At 35.4% G+C, this 25,349-nt stretch overlaps 1 protein-coding gene across 2 annotated transcripts; it reads left to right on the top strand.

Moving 5' to 3' along the window:
- The first annotated feature begins 830 nt into the window (after window positions 1–830).
- On the top strand, window positions 831–23,832 carry LOC144855793 (Fanconi anemia group I protein-like). 2 transcript variants are annotated; one of them, XM_078713733.1, is made up of 33 exons: window positions 831–961; window positions 1,587–1,711; window positions 1,815–2,021; window positions 2,343–2,428; window positions 3,115–3,240; window positions 3,613–3,654; window positions 3,804–3,927; window positions 4,460–4,551; window positions 4,813–4,930; window positions 5,405–5,497; window positions 5,797–5,875; window positions 6,199–6,256; window positions 6,491–6,594; window positions 7,076–7,237; window positions 7,390–7,591; window positions 7,825–7,942; window positions 8,428–8,550; window positions 8,687–8,857; window positions 9,008–9,187; window positions 9,591–9,712; window positions 9,973–10,128; window positions 10,247–10,426; window positions 10,675–10,729; window positions 10,993–11,163; window positions 11,373–11,489; window positions 11,605–11,656; window positions 11,919–12,115; window positions 12,385–12,484; window positions 13,518–13,699; window positions 15,005–15,121; window positions 21,901–22,104; window positions 22,463–22,561; window positions 22,683–23,832. In XM_078713733.1, the coding sequence occupies exons 2-33, from the start codon at window positions 1,625–1,627 to the stop codon at window positions 22,773–22,775; spliced, it is 4,017 nt and encodes a 1,338-aa protein (XP_078569859.1). In that variant the 5' UTR covers window positions 831–961; window positions 1,587–1,624; the 3' UTR covers window positions 22,776–23,832. The 2 variants fall into 2 exon arrangements, with proteins under 2 accessions (XP_078569859.1, XP_078569858.1); XM_078713732.1 differs by having other exon boundaries at window positions 22,680–23,832.
- Window positions 23,833–25,349: the final 1,517 nt, after the last annotated feature.

Below are 25,349 nucleotides of genomic sequence, written 5' to 3'. Positions count from 1 at the left end.
GTTAAATTGGTTATTACAACAATTAAATACTTTATAAGTACCGTAAAACGAACTCGCTCTAAAAATAACAGAAATTACATATTTAACTTAGGACTTTGGTTATGTTTAATTTTAGGTTTGGTATATTGGAACAAAATTAGAGCAGTAAAATGAGCATTGTTAAAAAGATGAATCTGTCATTGAGTAAGATGAAACTTAAATTGAATTAAAAACCGACATTCTTAATAATCATACTTAGAGATGCAAATCATCAAAATAATGTTTATATGAAATTTAAAAACTTGTATAGCCTATGCATGTACGCCTGTGCCATGTTATGCTTTTAAAAAATTATCCAATATAGTATGACCCGTGCCGGGTATTTTCTTTTTAATACCCTCGATGGAAAATTCCCTTGATCATTTTGAATTTATATCGCCATCTTTTGACCTTGTGTTATTTCTTATTAATTGTATATGGCAATTGAAATAAAACCTTAACTCATACTACAAAAATACACCGTAATTTATCAAAGTAAAAATGTGAAAGAAAACACAGTAGGTTTCTACAATATACAGCAAATAGTATCTTTAAATACAGTTAAAAATCCATGGAATAAAATATATAGAGGGCAGCAATCAGGAAATCGTTTGTATTTATGCAGTTTTTCAATATTTATTATAAATTTGACGTAATTACCCACAGTAAAATGGAATAGCCCGTGCTATTCTTCAACAGGCAATACCTCAAGACAAATACAATATATGTATGCCTCACTCTCAGGGACGTGCTGCAGCAAACCGCAATTGCGTGTAACCGGTGAGGGAGCGCGACGAAAGAGCTGGCTCTGGGGGGAGGAGAGGTGAGGAGGAGAACTCGCGCGAATATTGAAATTTCAACTGGAGACCTCTAGGCCTAGGGCCAAGCTAAAATCAAGAACGCAGATTTGAATGAATATTTGATTATCTGGTTTTAGTCATTGGTAAATTCAACCTTCCTATTAAATATATTAGTATAGATGATAGGGCCTATTCTAGATATAGCTAGGCCTAGCCTATCCAGGCTAAAGCCTAGCTAGGTAGGGCCTAGGCTAGTACTAAGAAAGTAGGCCTAGGCTAGGCTAGTACTTAGTAGGCTACCCTTAGGGCTAGGCGTTGGCCTAGGTAGGCCCTATCCTAGGCGCGCCTATAGGCCTAGGCCTATATATTATTATCGGGCCTAAGCGGTAGGCCTACGCCCTATAAATACTATAGTATAGTATAGGCTAGGCCTAGAATAGGCTTAGGCCTAGGCCTATATGATGCCTAGCTAGCCAGTTCACTTTATTTTGGCATTACACCTGCTAAGGCTAGTTAGTATTATACTTTTTAGTATAGATAGACTAGCAGAGTATAAAAAGGTCTAAATAAATAAGGGGCTAGGACTAGCCCTAGCTAGCTAGGCCTGTCCCTGCCCCATCTGTGAAGTGCAGGGGTGAATCTAAAACCGGGTCAACCAGCCGTACTTATGCCAACTCATACCAAGGCTAAAATGACAAATGAATATCCGCTAAATAAGAACACAACAACTTTCGGGATGAATATTCTTGACTTGTTTTTTTTTCACAGTAATTTAATTGAGGAATACTGTACACATAACCAACACAATGGACCAAAAGATAGTAATTCTGTATGAAACTGGTAAACTTACAGGTCTCACCAAGCTTGTCAACTCTTTAATTGATGCACCACAGGTTAGTATAGTAGTATACAATTACTTACTTACTTCCCAAGAGAGATATGCATTTTATAATTTAATTTTTTATTTTATTAGTTTTCTTTTCTCTGCTTGTGTAGAAAATATCTGACATGTTGACTAGGCGGGTTATTGGCACGGTTGGTGATCCTATCATCCTGTTGAGGGCGCTGTTAAAAGGCTGCGATAAATATGAAGATGGTATGAAAGCCAGACACATGGTTTTTACAGCCTGTATAAACCTACTACAAGATTCTACCATTAATGTTAAGGTTGCCACGGATATCATTGCATTTCTTCTGGTTGAGGTAATAAAAAGTGTATAGTAAATAATTCTCATTTTTGTGTATGTGTTCTATAAAATTATTTTACAATTTCAATTCGGTGCACACTAGAAAAGTGTTACTGTTGAGAAGCCCTAGTTTAGATTCTGTTTCCGTACAGGTCTCTAGTCTAGGCAAGCAAAAAATCTTTCTGTATAAACTAACAAAACACCCTACACATTGCACAACCCAACTCTGAGAGACACACCTCTTGTAAAAAGCACCTGTTTTTGTTCTACTATACGTTTCTAGTTGAAATAATGTCTGAATATGATTGTTTACTTTTTTAATTGCATCCTTCTTTAGACTGATAAGCTATCAAGCAGCAGATTGGCAGAATTGACAGACTTTTATATCGAGGCTGTAAAAAGTAAAGAACCTACAAGTGGAAGGTAAGGCCATAGAGTGTAACTCTCCCATAGAGTGTACTGTAACTCTCCCATAGAGTGTACTGTAACTCTCCCATAGAGTGTACTGTAACTCTCCCATAGAGTGTACTGTAACTCTCCCATAGAGTGTACTGTAACTCTCCCATAGAGTGTACTGTAACTCTCCCATAGAGTGTACTGTAACTCTCCCATAGAGTGTACTGTAACTCTCCCATAGAGTGTACTGTAACTCTCCCATAGAGTGTACTGTAACTCTCCCATAGAGTGTACTGTAACTCTCCCATAGAGTGTACTGTAACTCTCCCATAGAGTGTACTGTAACTCTCCCATAGAGTGTACTGTAACTCTCCCATAGAGTGTACTGTAACTCTCCCATAGAGTGTACTGTAACTCTCCCATAGAGTGTACTGTAACTCTCCCATAGAGTGTACTGTAACTCTCCCATAGAGTGTACTGTAACTCTCCCATAGAGTGTACTGTAACTCTCCCATAGAGTGTACTGTAACTCTCCCATAAGCTCCGCTCCTAGTGTACTATGTGCAGTAGGTAGGACATCTTAGCTGAACCGTTCTCACCCACATAGAGGTAACTCCTTCCCACTGAGGTATCTGAACTGCATAAAAAAAAACATCAAGAATATGATGGAACCAAATGACCTAATCAACATAAATACTTCTTAATTTTTGTAGGGCATTTGAGCTGTTACCAAAGATATTATCATCGCTGACATCAAGGGATAATGTTCTCCATGGCAACAATAATATGACTGGGTCAAAGTTCAAAGACTATGTGCTTAACAATTTGTGTTCGAGTAGGTAAGTTGGATATGAAATAAGACTAGCTATACATTTTCAAGTTTCAAGTTTATTGTTTCACACAATATAATACAATATGAACAGAAACATAAATTAATAAATACAATTGTGTGAGGAGGACACATTAAGCCAAGGCTTTAAGTTTGGTCCTCCAGATAAGTAACATATTTAATTATCTAATTTAAGTGAGAGAACAAAAAAAAAAAAAAAAGTTCTTCCTTTCGTCAAATTGACAAATAAAACTAAACAAAAAGGCACAAAAAAGAAACAAAAAAACAGTCTTAAGGCAATTGTGAATTACTAATTAACTATGATCTTAAAAGTTATAAGATTATTTTACAAGAAAAATGTTTTATCTTTTTATTTTCATAGATGGGAACCTCACTGCATCCTACCACTGACTTCAATGGTCAGGTAAATCTTAATAATTAATTAATTAATTGTTTAATTTAACTTGATAAAGATTTATTAATGATTTGCATAATAATTAGGTTTGCTGTTAACTTTAATTAGGCCTGTTAAATATTCATGAGATTAATAATGAATATTCATTTTTATTAAAGGGAAATCCCCATGATGAGTGACCAACTTGCATTTGTAATGAAGAAAGTTATTAGGGGATTCCCCATCATGAATTTCCAAGAGTTACCACCACTTATCTACCAGCTTCTTGTCCTAACGACCAAGGTGAGTTTTTCATTTGCTCCATTTTATTTTTAAAGAACTTCAAACAGAAAGATATTTTTTTATAATCAAATAAACTTGGTAACTTCTCTTTCTGCCTATATTATGCACTTGCCACTATACGACCCCTTGGAGTCATGGATGCGTCATTTACAAATAATTATGCAAAAAACCTAGGTGGTACGTCACTTCAATGAACAATGGTGTGTCAATGCCTGTCACTTTACAACCCACCATATCATGAACAACATGGTCACAATGCGTAAAAATGGGTCTGTCATGGTCACCTAAAGTTAAGTCACTTTTGACGCTAGGGTACGAAATGATATTTGTAAGGTATGGTGCACATTGAACAAATGACGCACCTCTCCCGGGGTTCGTAAAGTGGGTCATACAATTGACAAATGCATTATATAGAATATAAACATAATAAAAAATGATTCGTTCCAGAAATGCAATACTATAGATAAAAGTTTATCTTAATAACAAAATTAACTGTTTATTACAATCATCAACATGATCATTTTTCCTATAGGGTCATAAAGATTTAGTTTTAAAGGGAATACTGAATTTCTTTAATAATGTTGAAAAGCAAGATATAGTGCAAGAAAGTGAGGATATATTCAGGTATGTGTAGAGGGTATATAAGTATATTTAAGTATAAATTTACAATCTTATGCTCTGTCTACACTATCAAACTTTATGTGACGAAAAAAATGTTATGTGCCCATATATGTACATGATGATTCCATAACACTACATATTTGGGCATATCACTACCATATTTGGTAGTTTGAGGGAGCTATTTTTTTTTTTAGCCTTGATCAGATTATCATGTTTCTAAAACCTTGTAGATAAAACATTTAAAAAATGGTTTTTTTTACATAGTGTATCAGCAACCACTAATGAAACAATACAACACACAGAAGGTACGGTCATTGTGCATGTAACATTTGCAGTGAGACAAGATCAACCGCTAGGAAAGGAATTGGTTCGAATCCTAAAGGTTTATATTTCTCGTTTTTAAATATCAATATGTAACATCAATATCCTTTATAGTAACTCCAAACGCAAAGTACAAAAACCTTATCACTTTACTATAATTGGCCCAGTTTTTTAAATTCTATTCTGCTCTGAGACCCTAATAAACTGTGATAGTACCTGTAGTTGACCACAGAATAAATGAGAATACTGTACAACCAGTAGCATACTGGCTATGAGCACTCACTGACTAAACTCAAGAGTTCAAGGGGCCCCAGAGCATAATAGCCCTAATACAACTACCCAGCATCAGAGATCCCATTAAGCATGTTAACCAGTCTCTTTGTCTTTAACATATAAATAATATGGATCTGTTTTCTTTACTGCCAAATGGATATGAGGGCCTTACATACAGTTCAGTTCGATTTATATTTCAGACCTTTATTTAGTACCTGAATCAAGCGGTCTCTCCTAACCTTATGATTTATATTCATTATAGGATAGACAACAAGGGGACCCAAGTGCTGTATTGCAACCATTTTCCACAGCGCTGATACTAGCGATTTCCAGAATACATTCTTTTACTGAACAGGTTCGTACAAAATATGACACACGAATGATACTATCAGTAAAACTAGATATTTTAAACATGACAATAATCTGACAGACACGTTTGTATGCATCATATAAAACAGCTTGATCCTGAACCACCTCAGTGAGCCCCTTGGCCTACACACCATGGTGCTTAGTTCAACAGTGTGGGTAAAATTCTAAGGAAGGCTCCCTGCTAAAAGTACTACCCTTGTAACCGTGTAGTGCTAGAATTTATGTAAATCATTGATTAAATAAAGGTGCTTATTAGTATCTATTTTCATCGATTCTTTTTCTTAGATGATCTCAATCTTAAAGACGTCAATATTTAGGTGCTACAAAAATATAGAAAAACACAATGAGTCCAAGTTTATTGCAGGTACTCTTTTGATTTATTCCACAATTAGGAGGAAAATGGTGAAATCAGCACTATGGTCATGTTACAAGAGTTATCAAAACACTATAAATTATCTAACATAACTCTTTAGACAGTAGGAAGCCTTTTGCCATTTTCCCCCTAACTTTCCAGAATGAGTGGACTGTATTACTGTAGAGCCAAACTCTAAACATCCAATTTATCAACTAACTCTGGAAAAAAACACATTAAAATATGTAATCGCAGCCAATTTATTGTCCATGTGTAGTCCTGCTTTCCCTTATAAATAACATATTTAAAGTTTGTGTTTTTAAAATTTTGTCTAGAAATTGCTCCACCGATTCCTGACATTGCATCAGATATTCTAAGCATCGTCAAAAACAGGTGAGATTTGGATCATTCAATATTTTTTAAGTAAGTATTTTAAAGAGAAATGAATAAATGTATAGATACTATCAGTAAAACTATATATTTTAAACAATGAAAATAGTCAGACAGCCACGTTTTTTTTGTATGCATCATATAAAGTACTGATCATATAAAATCTACAAAAAATGTACAAATGTTTGTTACAGTATTCTATGAATATTAATAATAATTCAATATTTGTGTTTTTAGTTCCATGGGATGGGACCATGTAACACACGGTCTAATTGAGTTGGGTTTTTCTCTGATGGAATCCTATGGACCAAAATCTGCGTTTGGTAAAGTATCAGTGCATGGTATGTAAACACTCTAAATAAACAGCTTAAATAATTCCACTAACTGCTACGCTAATAATACAAAAAACGCTTGTATAATAATAAAAACAACTTGATATAAACATCTTTAGGGTTGACATGTCACCATACCTACACTCATAATAAAAGATAGAGATAAACAAAATGTTGAATATACTCCCTGTGTGCATCTAGCTGCTATGATAATACAAAAACATAATATAACACTTTCCAACCAATTAAATATAAACATATTTAAGTTTAATATACTTCCTGTCTAGTGATGATATTATAACAAAAGCATCCTTCCCAAACAGTTTGCCTCTCCAGAGCTATGTATGTCCAAGATTTAACAAGTTTTGTATGATAAATGTAAAATAAAACGAGAATGAAAAAAGAACAGCTCTTTTAGTACGTTGTAAATAAATATCTTCTAAAAAACAACTGTAACAATCGTAGATGGATTTCCAACACATTTTTTCAGAGCCTACAGCCATATTAACTCCATCACAGAAAGCCTGCCATCTTGGAATCTCCATCCTACAAGAGATCTTTAAACTGCAAGAAGCTGCCAGACAGGATGTCATTGAGCAAATCCTTAACCATCTGATCACCAGCTCCACACATCCAGTTCATCATTACTTGAGTATGGACTTTCTTTATTTGTCTTTTAAGAAGCTTATAATATATGTTAGTAACCAAAATTCCTAAGTTTGTCCCTCCTCCATTTCTTTATTTGGAATTTTTCATACTGAATGCTTATTGGTCATTTGTAAAATTACTTTTATCCAATTACAGAACTGTTGTCCAACATTATTGAAGCTTCACCGCAGACGGCGCTAGATTATCAATCAAAGGTGCGAGAAACGTTTGACTACCTAACGCAACTTCCACTGGACACAGCCAAGGGGTTGCTGGTTGCTATTCAGCCTCTCGTGAAAATAAGCATGACACTGAAAGACGCCCTCATGCTTATGCTCCGCAAAGCCCTTTTCTCAAGGTAGATTATCTTTTTCTTCTTTTTTATATTCTAATTTTTCCTAATTTCATTTTTCTTCTAATCTATTGTAGTGGAAACATACAGTACCAGTAACAAATTCTTTTTTAGATTTAGTAGCCATGAAATAAGCCTACCTTTAAAAATATGGAGTTCCTTGCATTATTATGAATATGAAATTCACCCAGTATGGTGTTACATCTTGATATTACTTTTTTCTATTTTCTTTTGTTTAGACAAGTTGAGAGTAGAAAACTTGCTGCTACTGGATATCTACTGATTCTTAAGAACTTTAAGGTGTATGGCAGTCTTCCATCCAGTCAGTCTAGCCAGATAGCCTGCTCATCATCTCAGGTATGTCCGCTATTTTAAGACCAACCCATTGTTCCTGATTGATCTAGAGTTTTTATTATTATTTATACTGGGTATCCTCTTCAGTCAAATACTACTCTCCCAGAGGGTCCAGGTATGATGAGTGGTTTTGTGTCACGGGGTAAGCTCATCTCAAAAGAGGGTTCTTTAAAGTGCACATGGGCTAGATGTGTACACTGAACTTACGGTTTATAGTCCTTTTCCGAGAAAGAACTACCACCAGAACTAGGAGCGAGTAAGCCTTCGAACCTTTGTCAGTGTTATGGCTACATTATTACGGTTCCACTGTTTTAAACGCTCGGCCACTCACTCGCTAAGTTTATTAAAGAAAAAGATCCTAAAGATCTTTGTTGGTCTTTCGGTTCATTCATTTTTAAGTAAAACAAATTCCAGTATCACTGCTGAGAAATGCAGATCTACCAGAACACTTTATAACGGCATGTATTTAACTGATGTCTGTGTTAAAGGTTGTTGTTGATGTTCACCAGAAGACTTCTCCAGACTATGAAGCCATTGTCTGTTCAGAGATCTTGGGGAGTTTACGGCGTACCTTCAACCAGCAAGCTGACGTCAGGCTAATTCTGTACGAGGTATGAGAAAATAAACTTCATGTATTTGTAAGAGATTGCAGATAGTAAAACCACATAAGTAAAACAATTGTGATATCTAAATAGGAGTAACATTGTTTATACTTGATTTTATTAAATCCAGTTCTTATTCCAATAGGGTTTGTATGAAGCTCTCGCCAACAACCACAAGTTGAAAGGTCAAATCCTAGAGCTGTTGTACAATCAATTTCAGCGATACTATGCAGAAGATGAAGAAGTGCTTCCACCAGTCAAACTGGAGCCATGCATCACTGCCCAAGGAGACAATGTTTATGTTACAGAGCCACTTGTAAGTACAGAACTACTGAACTGACTATAACTAATTATATCCCATGGTGGGCTTATAAGTGAACGCAAAAGAATGAAGAAGTCGCTGATGCATGTTTCAGCATACCTCCAGATACAAAATCCTAGTCATGTATCTTGTTCATTTTTGCAGACACACCTCTTAATGGCAATCTGTCACAGCTTGTTGTTCTGCAAGAAAATAAGAGGACAAACAGATGATGAAGAAGAAGACGAAAACGTGAATGTTGTGAAACTTGTGGACAAACTGGATGAAGTAATGATGATGTTAGCTAAGAGGATGATTAGCAGTGAGATGGAAGATTTTGAACTTGTAAGTGGAATGGAACCACTATTAAGGGGATACCTTTGAGACCCAACAAAGTGTCCCCTTAATAGGGTTATCTCCTTTATAGAGATTGAGCCGTAAAGTTAAGACATATACTTCTCCTTGTTTGTTTCACAGAGAATTGTCCCTACTTCTTCTACTAGAACCATTTAAAAAAAAAACTTGATAAATAAATCAATAATCACTGTTCTTTACTGAATGAGATAAAAGGAAATGGCTACAGTATATGTTGGTTGGTGTTTTTCTTTCAAAAAGCTCAATACAAGCCTAGCATTAAAAAAAAGAAGCCCCATTTAGCTTGATCTCTAGCTTGACGAAAAGAGAAAAGTAGTTGTGTATCACAGGAAGAAATGCTACATAACAATAATAACTTCTTTTTTGTCTGCAGGATAAATCTGCGGATTATTCAATGGACCATGGAGTGGGCATTCGTAACAACATATTTGCGATATTGGTACTTGGTATCTATGAGGTGCTACTGGAGTATGTGATTAACAATGGACAGTACAGGTAAAAACTATAGTCTGGCATACTAGATATGGTAGTAATATGAAATCATCATGGGCACATCACATGTTTTTGTCACAAAGTTTTATAGTGTAAATATATAAACTCAGCAGCGTTCCAAAGCTGGGCTGCTCATGCTCTGGGGCCCCTGGGTTCAGCCAGTGACTAAACTGAAAACTCTTTTCTGTTACCTTGTTATGTATATGTTTTGAAATAAAATTAAAAAAAAAAAAAAAAGAAAACAACTTCTCTTTGACATGAAGTTCAACTCGTTGTGATCAAGTGCTTGGACTATTCAACAATTACCATACATTGTCTGGTGTCTTGAAAGAAAAGGCTGGAGGAAAGAAAGGAAAAGATACAGCAAGGAGTCTACTATCAGTGAAATTTGCTACTGAAACATTAAGGGCGCTATTCAGGTATCTAATTTTATATTGTATTCTTGGTATTTAAAACATGTTCTATCTAGAAACAATACATTTGTATACATATACATACTTTGTACATGTTTTAACCTGTCAGTATTTGTTTTTGAAGTTTGAACAGTCCATCGCACGATGAAGGGTTAACAGTATTGCGCCAAAATCCAGACTTTGTTCACCACATACTCGCCGTTACTCTGCAAAAGATTCATCAAAATGACACAAAAGGTCATTGCGATGGCCCAGAAGGGACAAATAAGGAAAAGATATTCATTTATTGTTCAACATTAGCGAGGTAAATGGGAAATTATAGAGGTTTATCACTGAATCCAGTTTGATTAAATTTTATCCAGTTTGAGCCAGTTTGATCCAGTTTCATTGAGATTGATCCAGTTTCATTGAGATTGATCCAGTTTCATGGAGATTGATCCAGTTTCATGTAGATTGATCCAGTTTCATGGAGATTGATCCAGTTACTGAAAACCTAACGCTGAATAAACATTATTTTCTACATTTTTTTATTTTCGTTTTTTATATTTTTAGAGTATTTCTGCAACAAATTATAACACCAACTATTGAGAGTCAAAAGAAAGATAAGGTGACTATTTCAAAACATGTCTTTTTAATAGTTGAAATTTGATACAAAGTATAAAATTTCACTGCAACAGAACTCTATTGTCTGTATATTCTGTCTAGACATTTTGCAACAGCCTAAGGGTGTGAGTATGATGGTCATTTTGTAAGAGAACTGTAATGTTTTTTAAAACATCATTCCTATACTCGTTACCATTATACTTGATAATTGAAATTTTAAAAAGTTTGTGTATTATAATAGTTTTAAAAGTTTCTTTATTTTTCAAGAACAAGACAATGACGCAAATGTGTTTAGAGACGCTGACTAGTATTATACACATTATCTGTACACGGTATCCTGGAAAGATCCGACAATTTCTCGACCTTGTTGACGTTGAGTGCGATAAAGTTGATGACAACGAACAAGAACAAATTCATGCTTACATCAAAAAGTTTCAGGTACTTTTATGGTTTAATTGAGATACTTGCCTACAAGTCCAAACTCCTGGCTTCAAATCATTTGTTGTTGTTATAATATTATTTTCTTTATTTATCTTTATTTTATTTTTTCTATTTCAATTTTTATGTTCTTTTTGCTACAAAAAATCCTGATCTCATAATTATATATACTTTTTTCATTCTTATAAAGTTTTTGTTTATTTCCATAGCGATTACTGATTTCGTACTTGACAAGTGAAGAGGAGGATGTCCATATAAAAGATGCCGTACATTTCTGTACAATTATAACGCTTCTGTCAAAACTTCTCAATGCCGAGCGCCCTCAAGTAAAAGTTGTTTTATATATATTATATTGTGAATTAACTAAAAAAGTATTTTTTAATCAAAAATTTATTAATCATTCCAAATGTTTTTAAAACATTTTTTGTTTGCATTTTTTAGTTCACTGAGCTTTACACTTGGTTGTTGCGTGTTTGCGCTGAGAACAACCCAGGTATGTAATTTCTTTACTAGATGTAGATCACACTTTTAATGCCTAAAGCTCCGTTTACACTATCAAACAAATATGGTAGTGATATGCCTAAATATGGTAGTAATATGAAATCATCATGTCCATATATGGGCACATCACATTTTTTTTATTGAAAAAAGAAACTTTAATGTGTTATTACCTTGTAATATTCAGAAATAATATTAGAATTTAATAACCCAGCTATAAAGTATAAAATGCCAAAAATTAATGTTTTTTATTTCAGATGACAATGTCCTGTCAAAAGCTCTAATGTCATTACTTCTGAATCTCACAACTCGTATTAAGAGCGGCGTTAAATTGACGCGTGACATCTCGCAGGATATTCACAGTCATCTTGGAGACATTGACGAAGATGTTGAGGTCGGAAACAGCTCAAACTTTTCGCTTATCAATCCAAGGACAGCTGCGCCCTCTATATTGGTAAGCTTGAACTTTAGTCCTCGTTAATTTACCAATGGCTCTGAAACGATGCAATGGGTTCTAAATAATACTTTCTACAAAGAAGCAAACTTTCTAAGTCTTGGATGAATCTTGGCCATAAAAACAACCGACACTATCACTGTGACAGAGCCAGGATTTAAACCAAGGACCCTGGGATTAGTAAGCAAGCATATTAATCACCAAGCTTCAGCGCCACTAACAATTGTTATATTATTCGTTTGTGTTTTTTTTTTGTTTTTTTTTTGCAGCTTCTGCTTGTGCCTCACATAGAACAGGCTCTGGAGGAGACTGATTGGATCCTAGGCCAGATGATGTCACAGCTCTCCAGTGTTGATGTCACTGATCCAGGTAAAAATAAACCACTTGATCAATTTATCATAGTTCTTTACTGGTATTATGCCTTTTGATTCATTGGACAATTTTGAATTATCTCCAAAATAAACCAGACATCCCTTCAATAATAGATTGTTAAAAAAAATAACCCCTTGTTGAGGAAACTGGGAAATTCCTCCAATGTTCATTGATATAAAAAAATATGAAAGAAATTTAAAAAAAGTAAATAACAAAGTAGTAACATAATTTTGTTTCCAAAGAGTTCAAAGGTCACATGTCTGTGAATTTGTTATAATTTCATGTCTTATACATGTACATGAATGTTCCATAGTGGAATTGTAAATTATAGATTATTTTATAAATGTATTTTAAATTCTGCAACAGGGAATAATTCATAACATGTACGAACATTGATGACTTTAAAATTATATTTAAATCGTTGGAGAATATACAGACAGAATTAATGACATGGTCATAAGCGAAAATAAATTGTGTTAAAATCTTATGTAAAATTATTTTTTAAATGTTATGAAAAGAAAATTGATGTGTCTAGAAAAGGGTATTTTATATTAATGAATGAAAAGCAAGCTGCATGTATGTTATTAGTCCCTGTGGTGGTTAGTCAAGCGTGGCACAAGTTTGGTGCGATCCATATTTGTAGTACTTATCCAAGTATCCTACTGTGCCCCTGATTGAATAATGAATCTTCCCGTTCTCTGTATGGTAATTTATTCAGTAATTAAAAAACAGCCTCACATGTTTGTGAAATGTTACAACAGTATCATTTGAATTATTTTTAAAGGTAGTTTATGGCAAATTTATTTTATTTATTTAATGTATTTATATGTGGCCAAGGATTATCAATAGTAAATTAATCACTGTTCTATCCCCATAAACAGGGGCTATTTTGTGAACTTTATAGTGCACACGGTCAAACTGTACACTGGACCTACGGTTTGTAGCCCTTACCTGAGAAGATTTGTTCAATCACCAGAACTAGAACTAGCGAGTCGGCCTCATACCCATACCCATTTTTTTCACTTTACAGACACACAGGCCTTGTTCACCAATTACGAAGACAAGGAAAACATGATATGCATTCGTCTTGGCTTCCTCATCAATTCCTTCCATGAGCTTGTCCAGTCGGTCATTCCAGTTGGTCAATCTATAGATGCCCTTTTGAAGGTGTTGATTCATACATACACCACCTTAAATCAACTCTGTAAATATGTAAGTACAGTAGATCCACTTCTTTGGGACACCCTTATTTTGGTGACCCTCCTTAATGGTACATTTTTCTGTTAAACGAACAAAGGCTTTTAACACTACGCCAACCTCTAATCAGGGGACATCCCTATTAAGGGGACACTTTTTTGTGAAACAAGTGAGGATCAATATAGTTTTTACACTACGACAAACCCCTAATCAGGGGACACCCCTATTAAAGGGACACTTCCCTTTGAAATGATCAAGGGTCATAGGTTTTAACACTACGGCCAACGCCTAATCAGGAGACACCCCTATTAAAGGGACACTTCCCTTTGAAATGAACAAGGGTCATAGGTTTTAACACTATAGCCAACCCCTAATCAGGGGACACCCCTATTAAAGGGACACTTCCCTTTGAAATGATCAAGGGCCATAGGTTTTAACACTATTGGCGACCTCTATTACCAGGACGCTTTTTTTAGTCTCAGAGGTGCAGTTCAGTAGTAAACCAGAGTTAATAATAATATACCATATTTAGGTGTTAATAAAAAATGTTGCGTTGCTTTTCCAATACGGCATGAACGTAATTAACGATGTTGAACATTCTACGTATTTTAATATCTTCAATCTATTCTACTCGACCGATTCAGCATTTGTTTTTGTCTTGTACAAATAATGATTTACATCTAATATATTTTTTACGATGCTATCTATTTCCTTTTGGATTTGAACATTTAATGAGGCGTAGACGTATATTATAGTGTTATGCTTTGACTTTTGAGCATGTGAAATTAGCCAAATGTAGGACAAGCAGTCAAGGTTTAGCATTGCCTAATTGTACATTGCAAAGTTAATGTTAAGACCTTAGAGATAAAACAAAGTAATTAAAGACATTGAAAGGTTAAAGGTCATAGTAGGTAATAGTTAAGACACTGAAATAGTTTTGTGCAAGATAAAAAATCAAATGGTTTACGAAAAAATAAATTCCACTGATATGATATTATAAACTATTAAATTACAGAACCGAAAACGAATCAAATTTTTCACACCTGATTCTCTGTACTTTTACAATGGATTAATTTTTCCAGGTAATACAGTATCACATAGCATGCCTGCATTTGTTAAGGTTAGGCCAATGATACAGGCGACACATGTGATACATATGTGACACTGTATTACAGAATTTGCTATGATACTTGGCACATTGTACACACAGTACAGAATCAGTTTATTTTTCTGGATTTGGTGTGCAGACTCCCAACCTTTCTAAGAAGTTTTTTTTTCTAACTGAGCAATAACAATACAAATTTCTTTATTTCTAAACAGTATTTAAATGTTTATGAGAAAGAGAATGGACATTTTTGTGAAAGGTTTGAGAAGCTCATTAAACTGTCGGGAACTCATCTAACGCAACAAGTCTACGCATGGATCACGTATGTACAGGTACGTAACCATTTTCTATCATTCGTAATGGAGCTTTAAGTTGTTGGTTAACGTGCTTGCCTTCCAATTCAAAGGTCCAGGATTCAATCCTGACTTAGTGCCAGGGTTGTAACTCATGACTCTTTCAACTCCACTCCCTAAGCCTCAAATGAGACTTAGTTTGTAAGCACGATAAATTAAAAAATAGTTTATCCATCCTGTAATTGGCAAGTTTCACGATGTTGGATGCATATGAAATTTTAAAAAACCTTGCAATTATCGATTTACTTTTCAAACTTTTGGATTGGAAACACATCAGTGTTTTGCGAAAAGAAATTTACTTGTCATGTTGAGTATGTAACTACGTGTTGAAACACTCAGAGAATTACAATGGCCGTATATATGCAGTGGCATAACGTGGTTTAGGAACCCTAAGTGACCCTACAACGCTGGAGGCCTCGATCGTTTTTAGCCTTTTTTTGACATATTTTAATGCCTGTTTTTTCCTCTGCCAATGCTCACTATAAGCTCCAGGGCCCCTGGTTTTATCCAGTGAGCGCTCATAGTTGTTATGCCACTGTATATATGAAAGCATGATATCTTTAGTCCTAGACTATAACATAATTCAGTGCTATTTTGTGAATACAGACCAATAAGATATGTGTTCAGCTTTCTGTCTACCTGTTTCTTTCAATTCAAAGCTCTGTCTACACTATCAAACTAGTTTGACAAAAAAAGTGTGCCCACATATGGTAGCGATATGACATCATCATGTCCATATATGGGCACATCACAATTTTTTGTCACATAAAGTTTAATAGTGTAGACATGGCTAAAGGAGTTGTCAGTAATCAATGAATATAGATTATATGTATATAGACTAACTAAACGACTGTTAATTTAATATTGATCTAATGTTGATTGTTTACTAATTGAACAAAGATCATGACCCAATTGCAATGTGGTCTGCACTTTTTTTAGATGGCGTATTCACATCAATTTGTGATGTAGGCCTATCACTTTCGAATATAAATCCATTTACAAAGTGACGCTCCATAATTGTTTAGTGTGAAGTATTTCACTTCGACCTAATTAGGGTAATGTCTGAAGTTAAACACAAGAAAATGATATGCTATACAAATTGAAAAGCATAAAATAGATCTTTATTCGACAAATATGTCATTATTTTGGTTATTAAACATCTCATTATGTATTAATTATGAACAACAATTGGCATTCTTTTCTGTGGAGAATTCAATTATATAAAACGTTAAATTTCAACTGTGATTATGCAGTATGTACGCCTACCGTGTACCCAGTAACATCAACAACAACGATGAAATTCAATGGTCCTTTTGCTTGGAGAATTCAATAACTTAAAAACGTTAAATTTCAATTTGTAAAAATCTACTTATTGCAACTATGAAAACAATATGTCTACAACCCAATGCTGTTCTTACATTCTTTTGGACTTTGGTGTTCAGATATAAAAAAAGAGATTACTTTGGAAATTGCGAGAAGGAACCAGACTCTATGAAGCTAACAGGGACCGATTTGGACCGTTTGACTGGAGGAGATTCTGTAACTTCAAAGACTATGTCCTGGCGGTAGTTCTTGGTGACGTTTATGTTCTTAGCCACGTGATAGTTGATAAAGCATTCTCCCTTGTGAAGGTGGACTTGACATGAAAGACAGCCGAAGTATGTATCTCGTCGCCTGCCACATTGTGTCCGTACGTTGATGGCGGAACAGTGCTTGCAGTTGCGACCTCGTCGAGGGAACTTAACCAGTATGTGACTTGCATCATCCAGTACTGGCGCATCGGCGTCGTCTTGCACCGCAACGTTGTCACCAGCATCGTCTGTTTTGCTGCTGAAATGTGTATACGGAATAACAGTGCTATGGTTGATTGTTTTTTGCGATAACTGGTTTGAACCGGTTAAAGGCCGTTTTTGCGTGGAAGTGTTGCGACCTGGTTCTGCCGTGCATTCTGATGGTTCTAGCACCTCATCGGAATCTACAAGACCCATGAGTTGTTTGACAATATTCATTGTAAACTCAAAGCGGTTGATGCCTGAATGAGCCGAGTCGAACAACACGTGAGCGTTGTTGATGGAAATATCTAACAACAACCAAAATATGTGTTTCCACCACGTATTACACATGTGCTGGATGTGTGCGCATGATCGCAATAAACAACATTCTGGTCGACGGTTTGTGTACTGTTGGTGTTTCTGGATGATCACAGGACACGTGACCTCTTGGACTTGGTACCGATTGCTGTCTACGTTGTACACTCTACAATTGATGGATTCTTGCTGCATACAGTTCATAGTTGAAAGGTTGTACACAAGACCTTTCTCGCCTCTCCAGACAGTTGTTATCACCTCTGTAAACTGGACACTCTTTATTTCTCCTAGGGCTAGTGTATCGATAGTGACTTCTTTCAGTTGTTGTGGGATGTTGAACCGCTCTGCGCTGATATACACTCCTTTACTGTAAAGTCGTCTGGCTAGATTCGAACTGACAAATATTCCACTTGCAAAGACGCTATGAAACTTTCCGACTAGTGGCTCAGTTAATCGCATAATGGCTGCCTCTGTTGCGGTGCTGTACTCTTGGTTGTCGTAATTTTTATCGCTGTGTGGGCCGTATATCTCAATATTTTTCACGTATCCGGTATCGGCGTCAACAAGAAGTAATACACGCCAACTTTTAGCGGAATAAAACGGTACGTTTGGTGTCGTTTCGCCCTTCAGACCTATCATTGCGTGTTTCATAACCAGTGCACCACCAGGCGTGTACATATTTAGACAACTTTCCACCAATGGCTCCAAGAATTTACATACTTTGTACATCGGGTTTTGCCGACACGCTTCATCGCGTCTTTCTATGTTGTTAATATAACTTGGATCGCGCCACGGATTACTTAAACGCAGGTACGTATGGAGTTTGGAAAAACGTGTAAAATTCGGCGCAGGAGACATCCAATCTAAAGAAAGCATTGGGTGGTTTCCCCAATAGTCCATCAGGTTAGGCAGGTTGACGATGGACATTCCAAGACAAGCCCCGAAGAGCGTCATGAGTTCATTTTTACCAGCGATTGGAAGCCACCCGCCGTCCTGCCAATTCCACCACTCTCGTTTGGCGTCTCTCTTCTTCTCTTGATAATACTCGACGTAATTATTCGTGTCGTTCTTTATCTGTTTGTATAAGGACATCGGAAAGAACGCGTGGAAGTAGTCCAGTTCATCACTTAGATTGGACAGATCACCAATGGCACCTGCCGTGTATGTTGGTGTCTGTATCATCGGTGAAATCACCATATCTGTCCACGAGAGATGCGGTGAATCTTCAGCCTCGGAGTGGTTTGATTCCGTATCTGAGAGATCATTGTCGCTAAGCTCTATCCAGTCGTCCTCTTCCATCATGCCTTCACCTATAACTAAAGAAAAACAATTATATTGTATTAATTCAATCGATCAACATCTCTCTCTACATCTCTACACAACTATGTTTTATCACCACCAAGAATCTATCACCACTACAACACCAGCAGCAGTGAAGTCACCTTCATCAATGATCTCTCTAGCAATATTACTTTTAAAGTGTATTGATACAGGTAAATAAACGCAAGGAACTTGTTCATGGATGAATTAGACCTCATGTTTAAGCTACGGCCACACTGATCACATTCCGGTGGCCGGATAAATATCGTGAAAATGAGCTCAATGTGAACGGAGCTTTACGGAGTTTGAGATATATACAGTACCTTGACACGCATTTGATTCGATCATCATCTGTGAGTCGTCGTCTTCATCGCTGCTTTCGTCATCATTCCCTAGAGAAACAAATGTGAACGCACGGTAAACAAACAATATTATTATTAAGAGTGGGTTCACATGGTCATTAAATCAGGGTCATTTGTGTTAATAAAAACACTATAATGTGTATATTATATAGCCAATGTATTATCACATGCGATACATGAAATAAAGTTGATTTTTCGAAAGATTCCAAATTTGTGGAAACTGAAGAAATTATTATTTCGCCCTCATCGGTGACTACAATGTTTTGTATTTCTTTTTGGCCTTCTTTTTTTATCAACAGCAATACCAACTCAAAAACAGTTGTTTACAGCCCCTCACGATGGATACTATGGATATTCCCACACAAGCTTTTTTTTAAAATTTGCACAATGTGTCTGTATTCGCCCATCATAAATTGGATGAAAGTGTTTTTGTTTTAAATTGCAAGGATATAGTTGTATCCGCCCCAGTGTGTTGTTGAATGAAACAATAGGCTACATTCTGAAACCATATTATAGGCCTATTGTATTGTGATAGAATTATACACAGATTTCCTACTGTGGAACTTAGTTCGCTGACCTGTAAACGTACGTTAAACGCAATAGGAAATCTGTAGTCAATATTATACTTTGATAACAATCTTATTTTAATAACAATACCAATAGGGCCTATTCATGATAAACAGTATATTACGTAGCCAGCATAATATTGTTGGCTATTAGTGATAGTATGAAGTTCAAATAATAGGCCTATAGTAAATATATCTATTTATCTTAGTAATTTCCGCCACAATTATAAATTAGAGGGATTTGATATTAATGTTATTAATAACGCCCTGAACAATATGTATTTGTTAATAATATTGTAATTAAGCATCTAGCATGCGTCATTAGAACAATTATTAATAATGGTGATTATTGAACATACTTTAAAAAAAGTAGATTTATTTGTTTCATAAATAATAATTTACCAGGTATTTTAATATAGGCCTACACGGTCTGTTATCAAATAGGCCTACAGGAGGTATAGAATTTGTTTTAATTAGCCATACAGTTCAAATAAAAATCACTACCATTGAAAATGCACAGTATATACAGACTAGCTACTTTATTTCATCAAATTTAAGCGATAGTGAGTATTTCTATTTAAATTATTCTGTTTTATATATAAATATTCATGAATTAGTAATTACAAAGTTTTATTCAGTACCTGTTGTGCCACCATTACGAGGCTCGCTTGTTTGCAGACGTGTAGCAAACATCGTTTCAGTCCTTACGCCTTGCTGCAACGAACCGTCAGAATTCTGCATTTTGCGAGGATCAGACGATGAAAACATATCAATAAGACCGTCATCGTTTACGTCTTCCAGAGGCTCCAACTTGACATCGGTCGGTTGTAGCATTGGGGTACCTCGAAGCCTACGTAAAACGGCACAAAACGCTGATTTTAAACCGTCGAAAACGTACTGTGTTTACACGACGTAAGCAAAATGGCGGTTATTGCTTGTTCTAGCCGTGACGTTCGTTGTTTTTCACACACCGGATAAGGGAATGACGCTACGTCATATGCAAATGAGGTACAATGTGAAACGTAAACGGTGCGAAGCGTGACTCTATAGACACGTGACCCTTTGAACAGACGAGAGGTCGATCGTTTGTGTGTGTGTGTAATGATGCGTGAATATGATTGGATAGGGATTGTGTACAATAGGCATATTACATTCAATACTGTTACTGTGTCAGCATGGAGTTATTCTTTACTCGATGGTATCAGGAACAGAGTAACATTATTCTAACGTTTAATCGCTTAATGCTTTGCTATACAGACAATGAGATAATATTTTGAATATCCCTTTCTATCCTATTTGTTTATTATGACCTATATAACTGTAGCTTTACTGTATTGTATAAACGAAAAGAGACGTTGTAACTTTTGATTATATAACAGTATAATGTATATGTTTCATTGATTGAATAAAGTTGATTTGGATTGAAACGGTAAGCGCCGTAGTAATTCGTATTTCTTATAACTGTCGGGTTTACTTTGCCTACTTTTGTTATTTTATATGATATATTTGGGCAAATTATTCTTTAAAATATATAAAAAACAGCAATTTATTTTTCTTTATCATCATTTTCTCCGAAAATTCTTAAAATGAATAAAAATAAAAATTGTTCAAGCGCAGCTAGCAACCGATCAAATCGTTTACTAGTTTGACAATTAAGCTAGAGTAGGCTTGTTTTACTGTTTTTAAACCTTAACTCATGTGTTTATATGAATGTATGAAAGTCTTCATAGACTCTCATGTTTAATTTGGCTTTGCATAGGTGGTGGGTAGGAAATACAATCTTTTTTATGTGTCTTTGTTCCTTGTGTTTTTTTTCTCTTTTGTGACGTAAGCACCGCTTTTATTCACATTAATATCATAGTCATGTCATCACCATAAAATCATCATACTTTCATGAACCTTTATTTAATTTATAAGGATATGGATATCTATGTTGTTTTTATTTGCTTTTAATTTTAGTTTTATTATGTTTCCTTTGTAATGTCTTGTATTATGAAATAAAAATAAATTTTAAAAAAATTTAAAAAATTAAATCATATTATTTTCATTATTAACACATTTTTGATAATTTGATTTAATTTCTAATGTCATTACAATGTGACCAACTTCATCAGTGTGACATTTTTAAATCTTTGAAATTCACTTCATATTCCACATTACATCCTGTTTTCATTAATGTTCTTATATTTTTCTATAATACGCTTACAAAAGAAGTAAAGGTAAAGGTGTGCAACGTTTTTCAGGCTTTTCGTTTGTTGTGCGTACTTCATCATAATATTGTATTTGTTTTTTATCTGATTATAATGGAAATGATTGACATTGTCTCCGATTAAATACATTTCCGTAAAATGTAGCTTAGATCTTTACCATTCGACCTACCAAAACTCCGGGGTAAATTGTATATCCCTATATATATTTTTTAGGCAGCGCAATCGGAGCAACTTCAACCAGAAGACGCAAAAGTCGGTGACAAGGGGAAACGAAAAAAGCAAACCAAAGATGTGAAAGTTGACGCAAAGGCGAAGAATGCACAGAAGGTTTTACGCGGTTCGCGCCCCATACCAAACTTGATCTACTCCATAGAGCAGTACGAACGTATCCTGATTAAACTTGGAAAGAAGGCTAAGGTACAGTAGGCCCCGTTTTCATGTTGACGACGACCTGACACCAATATAGGCCTACAAAGCCGTCGGAACGCTGCGATACCCTGCGTATGATTTCAACCCCGTAATATCCTGCGTATGATTTAAACGCCGCATTGTTCATATATACATGCGCAAATGTAATTTAAACGTGACGTTGATGATGTGATGGTCGTCTGATGATGAAAATTAATAAAATTGTGATATCAGACGCCGTTGGGGTGGAAGAGTGGCGGAGGTAGCAAGGAGTGTTACGCCTGAAGAACAATAACGAAAAATCGATGTTTCTCCATTACGCTAACTTCCGTTGATTACCGTATATTTTCCCCCAATTTCTTGTTAGATAAACCTGATGGAGCATGTAAAACTAAGCACATCACGTGATTTCCGGATCAATTTTGCCGTAGTGGAGGCTTCTTTGGACGACCCGGATGCAGAAGAGGTAGATTTATCTTTCACCCATTGTCCTACAGTTTAATTGTGTAAAAAAGTTTTTTTGTTTTTTTTAAAGTTAAAATGCAAAAAAATAAAAAATAAATAGGGGTTGTTTTTTTTTTTAGCAGACTTCTGATGACAACACTAGCATTGGAGAAGAGGAAACACCAAAGAAAAAAACAAAACTAAGTAGAGGAACGAAAAGGAAAGGGGAAAACTAAACATAACTATATAAGTACGTTGCTGGTATTTAGTTTAGTATACGTTTGAGCCAAGTAAAACGGTAAGATCGCCGAACAGTAGACCCCCTAATATTGGGACACCTTCGAATGGAGGTGGTGTCCTTTGAATATCAGTTGATTGTAGTGTGAAAACATTGATTGACGGAAAATGTCCCCTGAGTAGGTGTTGGTCGAAGTAGTGTATATATACAAAATATTAGCACACGTCCGTTTCACGGGGAAAAAGTGTCCCCTTGATAGAGGTGTCCAAAAAGGATTCTACTGGCACATAACCTTTTCAAAAGGAAATCGAAAGGGAATATACATTTTACAAAGCTCCGTAAGGAAGTACGGTGCCTATATATAGATCAGGATGATCTATCTGTGTGTTTTGATATGCCGCCTTGTTTTAGGAAGAAGAGAGGAAGAAAAAATTGTAAATGTATATTCTGTCAACACCTTGCCTTAATATAGTTCGTCTTACCAATCATTATTAGTGTTAACAATTTATATTATATATATTCACGCTGTATATAAAATATGCATTTATTATAGACAGTATCAATGGTAACCGAAAGTCTTTAATATACTGCATGCTAACTAAATTGTCAAAATGTTTATTGCGCATGCTCAATGAATAAAATACGTTACGATTTATAAACCTAACAAAATGATTAACATTTTAATGTTATGATTGTTTTTGGTATTAATTGAGTATAAATAATATTATAAAATAGTTTTGGTTAAATCTGTTTTAGAATATGTACTACTAAATAGTAGGCCCTAAGTCAAGGTGAACTGAAACCTATTTAGGCCTATCGGTTTTTTTAAAATACTGTATTGTAAATAATGATGTACATTCGGCCTAAACCAGCCCAGCTCCCAACCCCACCCACTCCAAGCACAGCATCAATTAAATGAAACAAACTTCCACCGGCAATATCTATAGGCCCACATTTCGAGTTGCTTAGGCCTATAGTATTTTAGTTTCGAAACGTAGACCGTAGGTACGCTAACAAACACACAGTATCAATTTCAGAAACTATTAATTGTATATCCAATCTGGTCAATTAAATATTAAAATCTTTAAAAAATAATTAAACTTCACTGACAAAGCGGTCTTGGTTGATTAATGCATTCAAACAAATGATTAGATTTTGTGATCGTTATATGAATCAATTTAGTTGAAACATTAATAGTCACTGCACCGGAAATCACATTTGCGTCGTATTGATTACTTGTTTTAGAGTGATCCTTCTTCGCCACCAGTGACTTGTGAAGATACACTAACCTTGCGCGTACCAATCTTTACGCGCGTGTACACATGGTAATTAAACGGTTTTGTACGCCGCATTTCATCAATGTAATCTGTCTAATTAGGCTCGGTTTTCAGGTGGTCTTCTGTTTTCGATATCTTCTACTCTCGGATTTCGGTTCTACTCGGTTTTCGTTTCTTCACTTCTTGATGTTCGGCTCTTGTCTTGGTTTTCGACTCGGCTCTTCTCTTCTCTGTTTTCGACTTTTCGGATCTTTTCGATTCGTCTGGGTTTCGGTATCTTATCTTCTGCTTTCCACCTATCCATAGCCTTTTTTTCAGTTGACACGGGACCGGTGATGATTTGAAACGTCTAGGAGGTTTTGGTTTTCAACGCAATGGTTACTAATTTTGCTTCTCCGTAACTTACTTTAGATGCGTAACAATAGAGTGCGTCAGTATGCTACCATCTAATAACGTTAACTCATCAGATCACTTACTCCCAAATTAGATAAGGAAGCAGGTTGGCTTTCAAAGCCATTGTCAACGTACGTTCGCATGTAAGTAATTTTCCCTCAGCCTAACAACCTTTGCAATCAATACAGCCTAATAAGATTGTCCACCTGATGTCGTAATCCCATTTACCCACTTGTGCATCGGAAAACGGAAAGCAGGTCAATCAATTATATTGAAAGTCTTAGACTTTGCAGTAATTCGTAATTATTCAGGAGTTGATTTAGCTAGTTCTGTCGTACGATAAACGCAAAAGCTATTATTAATGTACTCGGCATTGTCAGTGTGCATGTAATTCTATAGGCCCATACGTATCGAATTTAGAAAAAAACATAAGAAAAGAATGAGGCTCGTAATCAAATTAAATAGGTCAGGCAGACTTTCAACGAATGGCAATTTTCCCTCGATTCGAAGAATACAAATAATTCATTATTTGTTTAATGCTATATATTAAACTTGTAATCAATTGGTCATGCGATTCCCTATTAAATCAAATGTCGAAGGCTAGGCCATGTAAAAGACAGCGCTCGTGTTTTTTGCCGCGCGGAGTAGATCAGTTAAATATGGTGCACACTATCGGTTGGATTTCAAACAGGCGTTATTCGCCAGCCTACCGCGTCGCATACAATTTTCCATATGGAAAAAATGACCATTCGAAACGTAATACGAAATCAACCAATCAATGGAAGGAACGTACTAAATCAACCAATCAAATGGAAGGATAATAATCTCATGATACGTACTTAAATACAAACAGCAATACACTATTAGTAAGTGTCTCAGGTGTTTAATACTTTATTAATGTA

Source organism: Antedon bifida, chromosome 11 (genome assembly GCF_963402885.1).
Source record: "Antedon bifida chromosome 11, ecAntBifi1.1, whole genome shotgun sequence".
NCBI lineage: Eukaryota > Metazoa > Echinodermata > Crinoidea > Comatulida > Antedonidae > Antedon > Antedon bifida.
This window is presented reverse-complemented; position numbering and strand designations above follow the sequence as displayed.

What these genes read in the sequence shown, in the direction of transcription:
- LOC144855793 (XM_078713732.1), top strand. Translation starts at nt 1,625, where the DNA reads ATGGACCAAAAGATAGTAATTCTGTATGAAACTGGTAAACTTACAGGT. An exon ending in AATTGGTTCGAATCCTAAAG is followed by an intron (nt 4,931 to 5,404) that starts GTTTATATTTCT and finishes TATTCATTATAG; the next exon opens with GATAGACAACAAGGGGACCC. An exon ending in CAGCTGCGCCCTCTATATTG is followed by an intron (nt 12,116 to 12,384) that starts GTAAGCTTGAAC and finishes TTTTTTTTGCAG; the next exon opens with CTTCTGCTTGTGCCTCACAT.